This window comes from Scyliorhinus torazame, chromosome 5 (genome assembly GCF_047496885.1).
Source record: "Scyliorhinus torazame isolate Kashiwa2021f chromosome 5, sScyTor2.1, whole genome shotgun sequence".
NCBI lineage: Eukaryota > Metazoa > Chordata > Chondrichthyes > Carcharhiniformes > Scyliorhinidae > Scyliorhinus > Scyliorhinus torazame.
This window is the reverse complement of record NC_092711.1, coordinates 176,428,912-176,442,891: the sequence shown is the minus strand read 5'-3', so window position 1 is coordinate 176,442,891 and position 13,980 is coordinate 176,428,912. Positions and strand designations below refer to the sequence as shown.

Here is a 13,980-nt window from a genome sequence, read left to right as displayed (position 1 = left end):
AGTGTGGGAAGGGATTCACTCAGTCATCCAGCTTGCTGCGAGACCAACACAGTCACACCAATGAGACCTTTTAAATGCTTTGATTGTGGTAATGTCTATAAAATCTTAACGCATCCCCCAGTACATTCACACTGGGGAGAAGCCACTCAGCTGCTCTCATTGTGCCAAGAGGTTGAGAAGGTCAACCCCCTGTGGACACACCAACAAGTTCACAAGTGATGACAGTTTCTGCTGTTGTTGCTGCTGTTAATCACATCCAGGACTGAACCTTGTTCACTCTGATACTTGGTGAAGTGGGAGAGTCAGAGGGTTCCTTCCTGCTGGACTGGCCAGTCTCACAACTTTGCTCCCAGTGGGCTGATGCTCTTTGACCCTGGGAGAGCACATTTCCACTGAAATGATCCACAAAAGCTGATGAAGGACATTTATTTCATCCTGGACAGTAAATAGTGCTTTTCCCCTCACTACAGGTAGATCTAAAATAAATACATTTGTCTCTGTTCCATTGAGTCTACAGCATAGGGCCAGGCGAGTCGGCTCAATTTGCCTGTCAGTATTTACGCCCCACATGAGCCTCCACCCACCCCTTTTCATCTCCCCCATCAGTATCTCCTTCTATTCCTTTCTCCCTCACGGTAAGAAGTTTTACAACACCAGGTTAAAAACTTCTTACTGTGCTCACCCCAGTCCAACGCCGGCATCTCCACATCATTTCTCCCTCATGTATGTATCTAGCTTACCCTTCAATGTATTCATGTTGTTCACCTCGACCACTCACTGTGGTAGTGAGTTCCACATTCTCCCCACTCGCTGGGTAAAGCGGTTTGTCATCAAATCCCTATTGGATTATTGAACCCCTTCATCATCTTAAAGACTTCCATCAGGTCACCCTTCAGTCTTTTCTGGAGAAAAGCAGCCCCAGCCTTTCCTGAGGGTAAATGCTCTCAGTTCAGGTATTATTCTTGGGAATCTTTGTTGCATCTTCTCCAGTGCCTCTGTTTCCTTTCTCTAAATGGAGATCACAGATGTTGACAGTGCTCCCAGTGGAGTCTAACCCTGGTTCCAAACATAATCTCCCTGCTCTTCAATTCTGTCCCTCTAGATTGGGACCCTACATGTAACCCTATACCCCCTCATCCTTGTTCTATCAGCTAATGGGAACAGCCTTTCTTTATCCACCTGACCTAAACCTGTCATAATCTTGTCCACCTCTCTCAAATCTCCCCTCAACCTCCTTTGCTCCAAGATCAATAACCCCAGCCTGACATCGACAATAAAGAACAAACAGAATATGTTAATACCTGGGATCAGATGAGAATGTTTAATTTCTGTTTTAAAGATATTGGGATTATATGGTCCTGGACAATAAATGATTGGAATACTTTACCTTGGGTGTGGGTGAATGGAATATATCAATCTGGTATTCACCTATGTTCCAGTGAAATTCTGGAATGTGAAGACAGGATGAATAAGTTGATCACTTTCTCCTGGAAATATTTACATCTTAGCCCATGAACATAAGAAATCCACATTTGAAAGCCCGGCCACTACATGAAATATCAGCACCATAACAGGGGAGATAAGAAAGACAGACACTCACTTTGATCTTCAGAGCATCTGAGAGTTAAGAATATGTGACATGATTTTGGGATACCGGTGTGGGTGTGCAGATGTGATTTGCTACATGTGAAAAATAACAAGCCTAAATTCATGATGAAATGGACTGAAGACTGGGTCCCAAACACACACAGCTACTGGAGACACAGCAGGAGATGAAATGGTTAATGTGGCCAGGGGATTGAGACACCATTGTGACATCATCAAGACATTGACACACTCCAGAGAGAAACTGACTTTAAAACAATCCGGATAGAATTAAACACACTGGACATGGGCAAAGTGGGAGTGAAATTAAAGCGATAATGGGACAATGAAGGGCTTGGGAGAAATAATACGGAGTAAGAACTGTCCACAAAGAGAGAGCTGGGGAATCTTTTACATCCATGTTTGATCTGTTGCTTGAAGCATCTGTCCTTATGAACCAGTAACCTAGAACTCACCGCACAAGAAGAAAATATGGAGTAGATGTTACCCCAGGCGGAGCCATGAACAGAACTGGACAATAATGGAGTGAAATTGAGTGAGGATTTGTGGAAAGTTTTGTAAATTCTTAATGGGATGTGGGAGTCGCTGGACCAGAATTTATTGCCCTTGAACTGAGTGGCTGCTCGGACATTTCAGATTTTAACCGGGTCTCCCCGATTTCTAGTCTCTGCCACAAGGGAAACATCCTCTCCGCATTCTCTCTGTCAATTCCACTCAGGATCTCACGTGCTTCAATAAGATCATCTCTCATTCTTCTTAACTGCAATGGATACAATCCCAACCTGTCAAACCTTTCCTCAGAGGATAACCCCCTCATTCCAGAATCTGAGAGTCAACCTCCTCTGAACTGCTTCTAATGCAATTACCTCATTTCTGAAATAGGGAGACCCAAACTGTACACAGTGCTCCAAGTATGGGGTGGGATTCTCCGTCCTGCAGCGCATCCCTGCCAGCAGCGGGATTCTCCGTCCTGCGACGGGTCCCTGCCAGCAGCGGGATTCTCCATCCTGCGGCGCTTCCCTGCCAGCAGCGGGATTCTCCGTCCTGCGGCGCATCCCTGCCAGCAGCGGGATTCTCCGTCCTGCGACGGGTGCCTGCCAGCAGTGGGATTCTCCGTCCTGCGGCGCATCCCTGCCAGCAGCGGGATTCTCCATCCTGCGGCGCTTCCCTGCCAGCCGCGGGATTCTCCGTCCTGCATCGCATCCCTGCCAGCAGCGGGATTCTCCGTCCTGCAGCGCATCCCTGTAAGCAGCGGGATTCTCCATCCTGCGGCGCATCCCTGCCAGCCGCGGGATTCTCCGTCCTGCAGTGCTTCCCTGCCAGCAGCGGGATTCTCTGTCCTGCGGCGCATCCCTGCCAGCCGCGGGATTCTCTGTCCTGCAGCGCATCCCTGTAAGCAGCGGGATTCTCCATCCTGCGGCACGTCCCTGCCAGCAGCGGGATTCTCCATCCTGCGGCGCATCCCTGCCAGCAGCGGGATTCTCCATCCTGCGGCGTGCACCTGCCAGCAGCGGGATTCTCCATCCTGCGGCGCGTCCCTGCCAGCAGCGGGATTCTCCGTCGTGCGGCGTGTCCCTGCGAGCAGCAGGATTCCCCGTCCTGTGGCGTGTCCCTGCCAGCAGCGGGATTCTCCGTCCTGCAGCGCATCCCTGCCAGCAGCGGGATTCTCCATCCTGCGGCGGGTCCCTGCCAGCAGCAGGATTCTCCATCCTGCGGCGGGTCCCTGCCAGCAGCAGGATTCTCCGTCCTGCGGCGCGGCCTCACCAGCCGCAGGATTCTCCGTCCTGTGGTGCATCCTTGCCAGCAGCGGGATTCACCGTCCTGCGACGTGCCCCCGCCAGCAGCAGGTGTCTCCATCCTGAGGCGCCTCCTTGCCAGCCGCGGGAGTCTCCATCCTGTGGTGTGCCCCGCCAGCAGCAGGATTCTCCATCCTGCGGCGTGCACCCGCCACCCGTGGGATTCTCCATCCTGTGGCGTGCCCCCACCAGCGGTGTTATTCTCCATCCTGCCAGCTGGCCAATGGGGTTTCCCATTAGGGTTCGCTGCCGGCGCAATGGAGAATCCAGCCAGTGGAGAATCCAGCCCATGGTCTCACCCAGGCCCTGTACAACTGCAACAAAACAGCCCAACTTTTATATTCCATTCCCTTTGCAATAAACAACAATATTCCATTCACCTTCCTAATCACTTGCTGTACCAGCTGGAAGGGCCCTTTCTTTTCATAACCTTATTTCCCCCTTTCTTTCATTTCTGCCATTACATTTTTGGTCCATGGATGATTAATGGACAAGTCACTTTAAGGCAAGCAGCCTGTATCTTTAATTCAAGCAGAAGAATCCAGGCGTCTGTGCCGGTTTAAACTGGAGCTGCAGATCCTTAGGCACCAGTGTAAGAATTGGGGTTGGGACTCGGTTTGATTGATTCGCTGGTGGCCAATGAATTGGCCCAAAAGGCTGTGCTCCTATGTAACAGGCGGTGATTGGATCCTATCCCACTGGGATGCTTTTCAGAGACCAAGCTTTCAGTTTGATTCTAGCAACACATGGCAGAACTGATTAACTCTCTCCAGAAAGCAGCTGTGAGTGCTATCTCTCTTCCCAGGTAGCCTGTGGGTGCTGTATTCCTGAAATCATGGAGATCCGAATACAAATCACAAACTGAAAGAAACGTTTGAAAAGAGGTGAGGTGCCTCTCCCGAAAAGTGTGAGTACTGCATTTCTAAACTACAGAGAACCTGAACAAATTAATCTACAGAGAAGATCACTTCAGGCTGTAAACTAAAGACTTTAATCTGCAAGCTTGCGGTGAAGAAAAGTGTGCGAGAAAACATCATTTGAAAAAAGGGATTTCTTTCACTTATGATTTTATCCCTTTCCACCCCTCTGTGTTTGTCTGTCTATGTGTGTCTAGAGGCTGGGGGCAGGTTAAAGTGGGAATTAGGAATTGGCTTATAGTTAATCAGTTGTGTTTGCTGCATATTTTATTATTGTTCTTGTTATAAATAAACAGTAATCGTATTTACATTTGCAACCATGGTGACTGATTACTGAGCAGCCAAGGGCCAAAGACATAGGGTATTTTTATAAGAATTATTGGTTAATTCACTAGTGCTGTGACTCCGGGGCACGTGGGGCTGGAATTGACCGCGCACTAGCCCAGGGTGTCGTAACACGGCAAACTAACTTGTGATTCCTGTACCAGGACACCCAGATCCCTCTGTACCTCAGAGTTCTGTAATCTCTCTCCATTTAAATAATGTTGTTTTATTTAATCCTTTCTGCCAAAGTGGGCACGTTCACATTATGCTTCATCTGTCAATTTGTGCCCACTCACTTAATCTATTTGTTGGCCTTTGCATTCTCCTGAAGTCCACTTGACAAATTAATTTCCAATCCCTCTTTGTGTCATCAGCAAATTTAACCACATTCAACTCATTAATATAAAAATATATATAAATAGTTGCAAGTAGTTGAGGGCCCAGCACTGATCCTTGTGATACTCCACTTGTCACATCTTACCAACCCAAACATGACCCATTTATACCCACTCTCTGCTTCCTGTGAGCTAACCAATCCTCTATATGTTGCCCTCTAGTCTACACCATGAGCTCTTATGTTGTGCAGTGACCTTCGATGTGGCACCTTGGGAAATACTTTCTGAAAACCTAAATAAACCACATCTGCAGGTTTCCCTTTATTGACATCCCATGTTACTCCCTCAAGGAGCCTCAATAAATGACTCAATCATAATTGACTCCCCGAACCCCATTTTATGTGTCAAAAGAAAAATCATAGGGCCGGCATGTGGCGCAGTGGTTATCATAGAATCATAGAATTTACAGTACAGGTGGCCATTCAGCCCATCGAGTCTGCACCGTCTCTTGGAAAGAGCACCCTACCCAAGGTCAACACCTCCACCTTATCCCCCACCCAACACCAAGGGCAATTTAGCATGGCCAATCCACCTAACCCGCACATCTTTGGACTGTGGGAGGAAACCGGAGCAAATCCACGCACACACGGGGAGAATGTGCAGACTTTGCACAGACAGTGACCCAAGCCGGGAATCGAACATGGGACCCTGGAGCTGTGAAGCAATTGTGCTATCCACAATGCTACCGTGCTGCCCGACTGGGACTGCAGAGTGAAGGACCCAGGTTCGAATCCTGGCCCTAGGTCACTGTTCGTGTGGAGTTTGCACATTCTCCCCATGTCTGTGTGGGTTTCACCCCCACAACCCAAAGATGTGCAGGTTAGGTGGATTGGTCATGCTAAATTGCCCTTAATTGGGAAAAGAAATAATTGGGTACTCTAAATTTATTTTATAAAAAAGAAAAATCAAATCTACTCTTCCCCTCTGGTTCCTTTGCCAATCACCTTAGAGGGACTTGTATTCTGTGAAAGAGCCTGTCAACTCCTCTCACTCACTTTCCCTGAGCTACATCAATCTAATCATGAAAAATCCAGCAAAATCAAATATTGCTACGATTAATTGTTTATTAATGAAACAACATGGTTAAAAAACCTAACAGGAAATTACTTATAGCAAGCAGAGTAAAAGGATGTTCGCAATGTTTAGAACCCAAATGGTTTTTCTGTTCCCGTGATTCCCCACTTTGGACACAGGGGCACTGAATACCGGGGGTCACGTCACTACCAGCCCTGGTCACCCTGTCCTGTGTCCTAATTGGTTGGATGTCCATTTCCCCGTCAGTCCTCCAGCATATTCCGGTCTCTCTTAGTGCGACATCCATGGCAGTTTCCCAACTGGGGTGCAGGCCCCATTGTTCTCAACTAAATTCAGCCCTCAGCTCCATCTCCTGGTTGTCACTGACACGAGAAGTGAGCCAGAAAGCTGCCTGAGGCTCAAATGGGAAGTCAAAACTTGTGGATTAGGATCTCTGTACAGATCAGTAACTTTAAAAAAAAATCAATTCCAAGTCAACAGTTGAAAGGATCACACAACAGGCCTTACGGTTTAATGGGTTTTACTGCAGCAAACAAACCAGAAGCAACATTTTGTTTTTAATTTTTCCAATTAAGGGGCAATTTAGCGTGGCCAATCCACCAAATCTTTGGGTTGGTGGGGGTGTGAGCCACACAGACACGGGGAGAATGTGAAAACTCCACACGGACAGTGACCCGGGGCCGGGATTGAACTCGGGTCCACGGTGCCGTGAGGCAGCAGTGCTAACCACTGCACCACTGCGATGCCTCAGAAGCAACCTTAACGAAACACTATTTTTGCCAGAAACCTACATCTTTATTTATAAAATAGAACTTTTGTCCTTTTACACAATCTAAAATTCCACACCACGGTTATACTTTACTCTGCACCAGAAATCCAAACTGAAGTCGCCGCATTATAGGAAGGATGTGGAAGTATTGGAAAGGGTGTGGAGGAGATTTACCAGAATGTTGCCTGGTATGGAGGGAAGATCTTATGAGGAAAGGCTGAGGGACTTGAGGCTGTTTTTGTTAGAGAGAAGAAGGTTAAGAGGTGACTTAATTGAGGCATACAAGATGATCAGAGGATTGGATAGGGTGGACAGTGAGAGCCTTTTTCCTCGGATGGTGATGTCTAGCACAAGGGGACATAGCTTTAAATTGAGGGGAGATAGATATAAGACAGATGTCAGAGGTAGGTTCTTTACCCAGAGAGTAGTAAGGGCGTGGAATGCCCTGCCTGCAACAGTAGTGGACTCGCCAACACTAAGGACATTCAAATGGTCATTGGATAGACATATGGACGATAAGGGAATAGCGTAGATGGGCTTTAGAGTGGTTTCACAGGTCGGCGCAACATCGAGGGCCGAAGGGCCTGTACTGCGCTGTAATGTTCTATATGTCTCAGAACCAGTCAAAAGTGATGATATAAAGATTGTGGATACATTGATGATCATCTTCCACAATTCTATAGATTCTGGAATGGTTCCTGCAGATGTAAGGTAGCAAATGTCACCCCACTGTTCAGGAAGGGAGGGAGAGATAAAATGGTGAACTACAGAACTGTTAGCCTAACATCAGTATTGGGAAAATACCAGAATCTATTATAAAGGATGTGATAAATGGACACCTGGGTAAGAATAAACATGCATTTAGAGGGCAGCATGGTGGTGCAGTGGTTAGCACTGCTGCCTCATGGCACCGAGGTCCCAGGTTCGATCGCGGCTCTGGGTTACTGTCCGTGTGGAGTTTGCACACTCTCCCCGTGTTTGCGTGGGTTTCACCCCCACAACCCAAAGATGTGCAGGTAGGTGGATTAAAAAAATCAAACATGGATTTCGGAATCGGAAATAATGTTTGATGAATCATTTAGGTTTTTGAGGATGTTACTATCAGAATTGATAAAGGGGCGTCTGTGGATGTAGTTCACTTGGATTTTCAGAAAGCTTTTGATAAACACCCCACAGGAGCTCATAGAATCAACAATCCCTACAGTGCAGGAGGCCATTTGGCCCATCGAGTCTGCACCGACCCTGTGAAAGAGCACCGTACCTAATCACAATACCCCAACCTATCCCCGTAACCCCACCTAGTGACAATTTAGAATGGCCAATCCACCTAACCTGCACATCTTGGGTCTGTGGGAGGAAACCGAAGCACCCGGAGGAAACCAACGCAGACACAGGAAGAATATGCAAACTCCACACAGACAGTTGCCCAAGGTTGGAATCGAACCCCGGTGTCTGGCGTTGTGAGGCATTGTGCTAACCACTGTGTCGCCAGAGGTCAGTTTGCAAAATGAAAACACATGGGATAGGAGGTAATATACTGGCATGGATTGAGGATTGGCTAACAGGCAGAAAACAGAGAGGAGGAATAAATGGGTCATTCTCCCCTTGGCAGGTTGTGACTAGTGGGGTATCACAAAGTTCAGTACTTGGGTCCCAGCTGTTCATAGTTTATACAATGATCTGGATGTGGGAACCAAATATAATATTTCCAAGTTCACAGATGACACAAAGCTGGGTGGGAATGTGTGTTGTGAGGAAGATGTAAAACGGCTCCAGGAGGATTTGGACAGACTTAGTGAGTGGGCAAGGACATGGCAGGTGGAATATAATGTGGAAAAATGTAAGATTATTACTTTGTAGGAGGAACCGATGAGCAGAGTATTTCTGAAATGGTTAGAGATTAGAAAGTGTAGATGTACAAAGGGACCTGGGTGTCCTCATCAATAAGTCACTGAAGGCTAACATACAGGCGCAGCAAGTTATTGGGAAGGCTGACGGGATGTTGGTCTTTATCACAAGAGGATGAGAGTCCAGGAGTAGTGAAGACTTGCTTCAATAGTATAGGACCTTGGTTAGACCCCAGCTGGAGTACTGTGTGCAGTTTTACTCCCCTGACCTTAGGAAAGGTATTATTGTCACAGAGGGAGGGCAATGAAGGTTCACCAGACTTGTTCTGGGGATGGCAGGACTGTCCTATGAAGAGAGATCGAGGAAACTGGGCCTGTATTCTCTAGAGTTTTAAAGAATGGGAGGTAACCTCATTGAAATCTATAAAATACCGAATGGAATAAACAGGGGAGGTGCAGGTGAGATGTTTCCCCTGATTGGGGAGTCCAGAACCATAGAACCTAACAGCGCAGTACAGGCCCTTCGGCCCTCGATGTTGCGCCGACCTGTGAAACCACTCTAACCAGGGGACACAATTTCAAAATAAGGGGGAAGTCACTTAGGACAGGTCTCGGAGGAGACATTTCTTTACTCAGAGGGTTGTCAATTATTTGGAATTCTCTACCCCAGAGGGCTGTGGGAACTCAGTCATTGAGTGTGTTTAAAGCAGAGACTGACAGATTTCTAAATACCAATAACACAAAGGGATATGGGGATAGTGTGGGGAAAAAGGCATTGAAGTGGATGGTCAGCCATGATCGTATTGAATGATGGAGCAGGCTCGACGGGCTGAATGGCCAACTCCTGCTCCTATTTATTGAATGGTGAGCAGGCTCGATGGGCTGAATGGCCAACTCCGGCTCCTATGTTCCAATGATCAAAGATAGGTAGGAAAGTAAATTGTGAAGGGGACAGAAGGAGACGACAAAGTGATATAGATAGGTTAAGTGAGCGGGAAAAGATCTGGCAAATAGAGTACAATGTGAGAAAATGTGAAATTGTCCATTTTGGCAGGAAGAATAATAAAAATTATGTAAATGGTGAGAGATTGCAGAGCTCTGAGATTCAGAGGGTTCTGGGTGTCCAAGAGCATGATTCACAAAAGGCGAGTATACAGGTACAGCAAGTAATTCGGAAAGCTAATAGAATGTTATTGTCTATTGTGAGGGGAATTGAATACAAAAGTAGGGAGGTTATGCTTTATTTATACAGGACATTGGTGAGACCACATCTGGAGCACTGTGTACAGTATTGCTCTCATTTAAGGAATGATGTAAATGTGTTGGAAGCAGTTCAGAGAAGGTTTACTGAACTCGTACCTGGAATTGGAGGCTGGTCTTATGAGGAATGATTGGACAGGCTGGGCCTGTGTCCAATGGATTTTAGGTGACTTGATTGAAGCGTATAAGATCCTGAGGGGCCTCGACAGGGTGGATGTGGAAAGGATGTTTCCTCTTGTGGGAGAATCATTTACGGCAGATGAGAACTTTTTTCTCTCAGAGGGTTGGGAGTCTTTGGAACTCTCTTCCTCAAAGGGCAGTGGAAGCAGAGTCTTTGAATATTTTGAAGGCGGAGCTGGATAGATTCTTGAAAATCAAGGGGGTGAAAGGTTATTGGGGGTCAGCGGCAATGTGGAGTTGAGGTTACAATCAGATCAGCTTAGAACTTATTGAAAGATGGAGCAGGCTCGAGGGGCCGAGTGGCCTACTCCTGCTCCTAATTCGTATGTTATCACATCCTTTATAATAGATTGCAGCATTTTCCCTCAGACTGATGTCAGGCTAATGGGTCTGTGGTTCTCCGTTTTCTCTCTCCCTCCTTAAATATTGGGGTTACATTTACCACCTTCCAATCTGCAGGAACCATTCCAGAATCTATAGAATTTTGAAAGATGATCACCAATGTATCCACGATCTCTACAGCCGCCTCTTTCAGCACTCTGGGATGTAGAGCAGCAGCTTTTGGGGATTTATTAACTTTCAACCACATTAATTTCTCCAGTTCCACTTTTTACAAATATTAATCCTTTTCATTCCCTCGTGCTCACTAATTCCTTGCTTCTCCAGTGTTTTGGGGATAATTTCTGTATCTTCCTCTGTGAAGATAGACATATTGTTTAGTTTCTTTGTCATTTCCTTATTCCCCATGGTAAACTCTCCTCTCTCTGCCTGGAATGGACTCACCTTAGTCTTTGCTAATCTTTTCCTTTTCACATTCCTATAGGAGCTTTTCCAGTCAGTTTTTACGTTTCTCCCCAGTTTGCTCTCATATTCTATTTTCTCCTCATCAGTTTCTTTTGGTCCTCCTTTGCTGAATTCTAAAACAAGTTCCCAATCCTCAGGCTTTACAACTATTTTGGCCACTTTATGAGCCTCTTCCTTTGATCTAATGGAATCTTTAACTTCTCTTGTTAGCCACGGTGGCATCACTTTTCCGGTTGGATTTTTGTTCCCTGAAGGAATCTATATTTGGTGTATGTGTGTGAAATGAAAGTTGCCAAAGTCCCAGAGGACCAGAGGCTGATCTCCCTTTTGAGAGAGAGAGAGAGAGATAACTGGTGATTTAACCTGAGGGTAACCACACCTCAGGCGAGGGGCAATGTTGAGAAGGTGGACCCTTAATGGATAACCTCAGCCAGTACAACAGTTGAACCCCGGCTATTGGAGGCACTCCGCATCATGAACCAGCCATCCAGCCAACTGAGCTAACTGACCCCCCGGTAGATATATAATTCCTTAAATATTAGCTATTGCCTGTCTCCCATTTAATGTGGTTTCCCAGTCCACCTCCGACAACTTGCCCCCCACACCCTGATAGTTTCTTCTGTGCGAAACACCCAGAGAAATTAAACAAAAAAAAACATGTAACCACCAGGGCCCATCTTCATGGCAATGTGGCAGGATTTGGGGGGCATCCAAACAGAAATGCAAACTAAATATCTTCTCACTTCCAAATACCCCTTCACTCTGTGATCCTTGTGAAATTTAAAACAAGGTAGTCGCAACAAGGTTCGAAGAGCATCAGCCCTCTGGAGACAAAGCCATGAGACCGGCATGTCTAACAGAAATAAATCCTGCGACCCTCCCCATTGACCAACAGTTAGAATGAACAAAATGCCGTCCTTGATGTAATTGAAGCAGAAACAATAACAGCAGAATCCAACCTCTGTAATCAACTGGGAACTTGTTGGTGTGTCAGCAGGTGCGATGAATCATGTATTCCCTTCCCACATTGAGGGGTGAACGGACTCTACCCAGCGTGAACTCGCCGGTGTCTCTTTAGGTTCGATAAGTCAGTGAATTCCTTCCCACACTGAGCGCAGGTGAATGGCCTCTCCCCTGTGTAAACTCGCTGATGTGTCCGCAGGTTGGATGAATCACTGAATCCCTTCCCACACTGAGAGCAAGTGAATGGCCACTCTCCAGTGTGAACGCGCTGGTGTCTCTTAAGGTCCGGTAACCGAGGGAATCCCTTCCCACACTGAGGGCAGTTGAACGGCCTCTCCCCAGTGTGAAATCGCTGGTGTGTCTTCAGGCTGGATAACTGAGTGAATCCCTTCCCACACTGAGGGCAGGTGAATGGTCTCTCTCCAGTGTGAACTCGCTGGTGTGTCTTCAGGTCTGACAACTGAATGAATCCCTTCCCACACTGAGAGCAGGTAAACTGCTTCTCCCCAGTGTGAACTCGCTGGTGTCTCTTCAGGCTGGATAAGCGAGGAAATTTCTTCCCACACAGAGAGCAGATGAATGGCCTCTCCCCAGTGTGAACTCACTGGTGTGACTTCAGGCTGGATAACTTGGTGAATCCCTTCCCACACTGAGAGCAGGTGAACGGCCTCTCCCCAGTGTGAACTCGCTGGTGTGACTTCAGGCTGGAGAACTGAGGAAATCCTTTCCCACACACAGAGCAGGTGAACGGCCTCTCCCCAGTGTGACTGCGTCGATGAATCTCCAGCTGAGATGGGATTCTGTATTCCTTCCCACAGTCCCCACATTTCCACGGTTTCCTCATGTTTTGCATCTCCTCGTGTCTCTCCATGTTGGACATGAAGTCTCGTCCACAGACACAACCCGTGTACAGTCTCTCCCCGCTGTGAATGGTGCGATGTGTTTTCAGGCTGTGTAACTGTTTAAAGCTCTTTCCACAGTCAGTGCTCTGGAACACTCTCACTCGGGTGCGTGTGTCTCGGTGCTTTTCCAATCACACTGATGTTTAAAATGTTTGATGCCGACAGATCGGGCAAACATTTCTCCTTCGAGATTCAAAGGCCGATGATATTCAGATCCCAAGTATCGAGTGAGTCTGTAAGACCGAGACGTGACAATTGAGATTTCTGTCTGTAATTCCTCGTCTTCTAAAATCTGTAAAAGGAGTTTACAAAAGTTAACGCTCAGTCCAGGATAGAAGTTCAGAACAGATAATTCTAATTTCTTTGGACCATTCTTTGTTCTCTCTTTCCCCAATACCGCGGTTCCAATACCACAAGACCATAAGACATAGAAGCAGAATTAGGGCACTCGGCCATTCGACTCTGCTCCGTCATTCAATCATGGCTGATACTTTTCTCACCCCATTCTCCTGACTCCTTCCCATAACCCTTGACCCCCTTATTAATCAAGAACCTATCTATCTCTTTCTTAAAGACATACAATGATTTGGTCTCCACAGCCTTCTGCGGCAGAGTTCCACAGATTCACCACCCACTGGCTGAAGAAATTCCTCCTCATCTGTGTTTTAAAGGATCGTTCCTTTAGACTGAGATTGTGTCCTCTGGTTCTAGTTTTTCCTACAAGTGAAAACACCCTCTCCACGTCCACCCTATCCAGGCCTCGCAGTATCCTGTAAGTTTCAATAAGATCCCCCCTCATCCTTCTAAACTCCAACGAAAACAGATCCAGAGTCCTCAACTGTTCCTCATACGACAAGCTCTTCATTCCAGGGATCATTCTTGTGAACCTCCTCTGGACCCTTTCCAAGGCCAGTGCATCCATCCTGAGATACGGGTCCCCAAACTGCTCACAATACTCCAAATGGGGTCTGACCAGAGCCTGATGCACTTATTCCCCATACCTAGTCTCCAGGGAGCGGACAGAGGGACCGAGTTTCGGAGCTGTGAATACAGAAACCTTATCTCGGGGATTCACAGCTGAGTCTCCAGGGAGCAGACTCGGAGGGGCAGAGTATCGGAGCAGTGACTGTAGGAAGGATGAGCTTGCTGACCACTGCACCCTGGTACAGGAGGCCATTCAAGT

General features: G+C 47.0%; 1 protein-coding gene across 1 annotated transcript in view; it reads right to left on the bottom strand.

Annotated features, from left to right (window-relative positions):
• Positions 1-6,081: 6,081 nt before the first annotated feature.
• Positions 6,082-13,980, bottom strand: part of LOC140418060 (uncharacterized) — a 69,347-nt gene continuing 61,448 nt past the window's right edge. The window contains 1 exon segment of the mRNA XM_072501487.1: positions 6,082-12,913. Coding sequence (XP_072357588.1) covers positions 11,978-12,913 — 936 coding nt within the window. The 3' untranslated portion in view covers positions 6,082-11,977.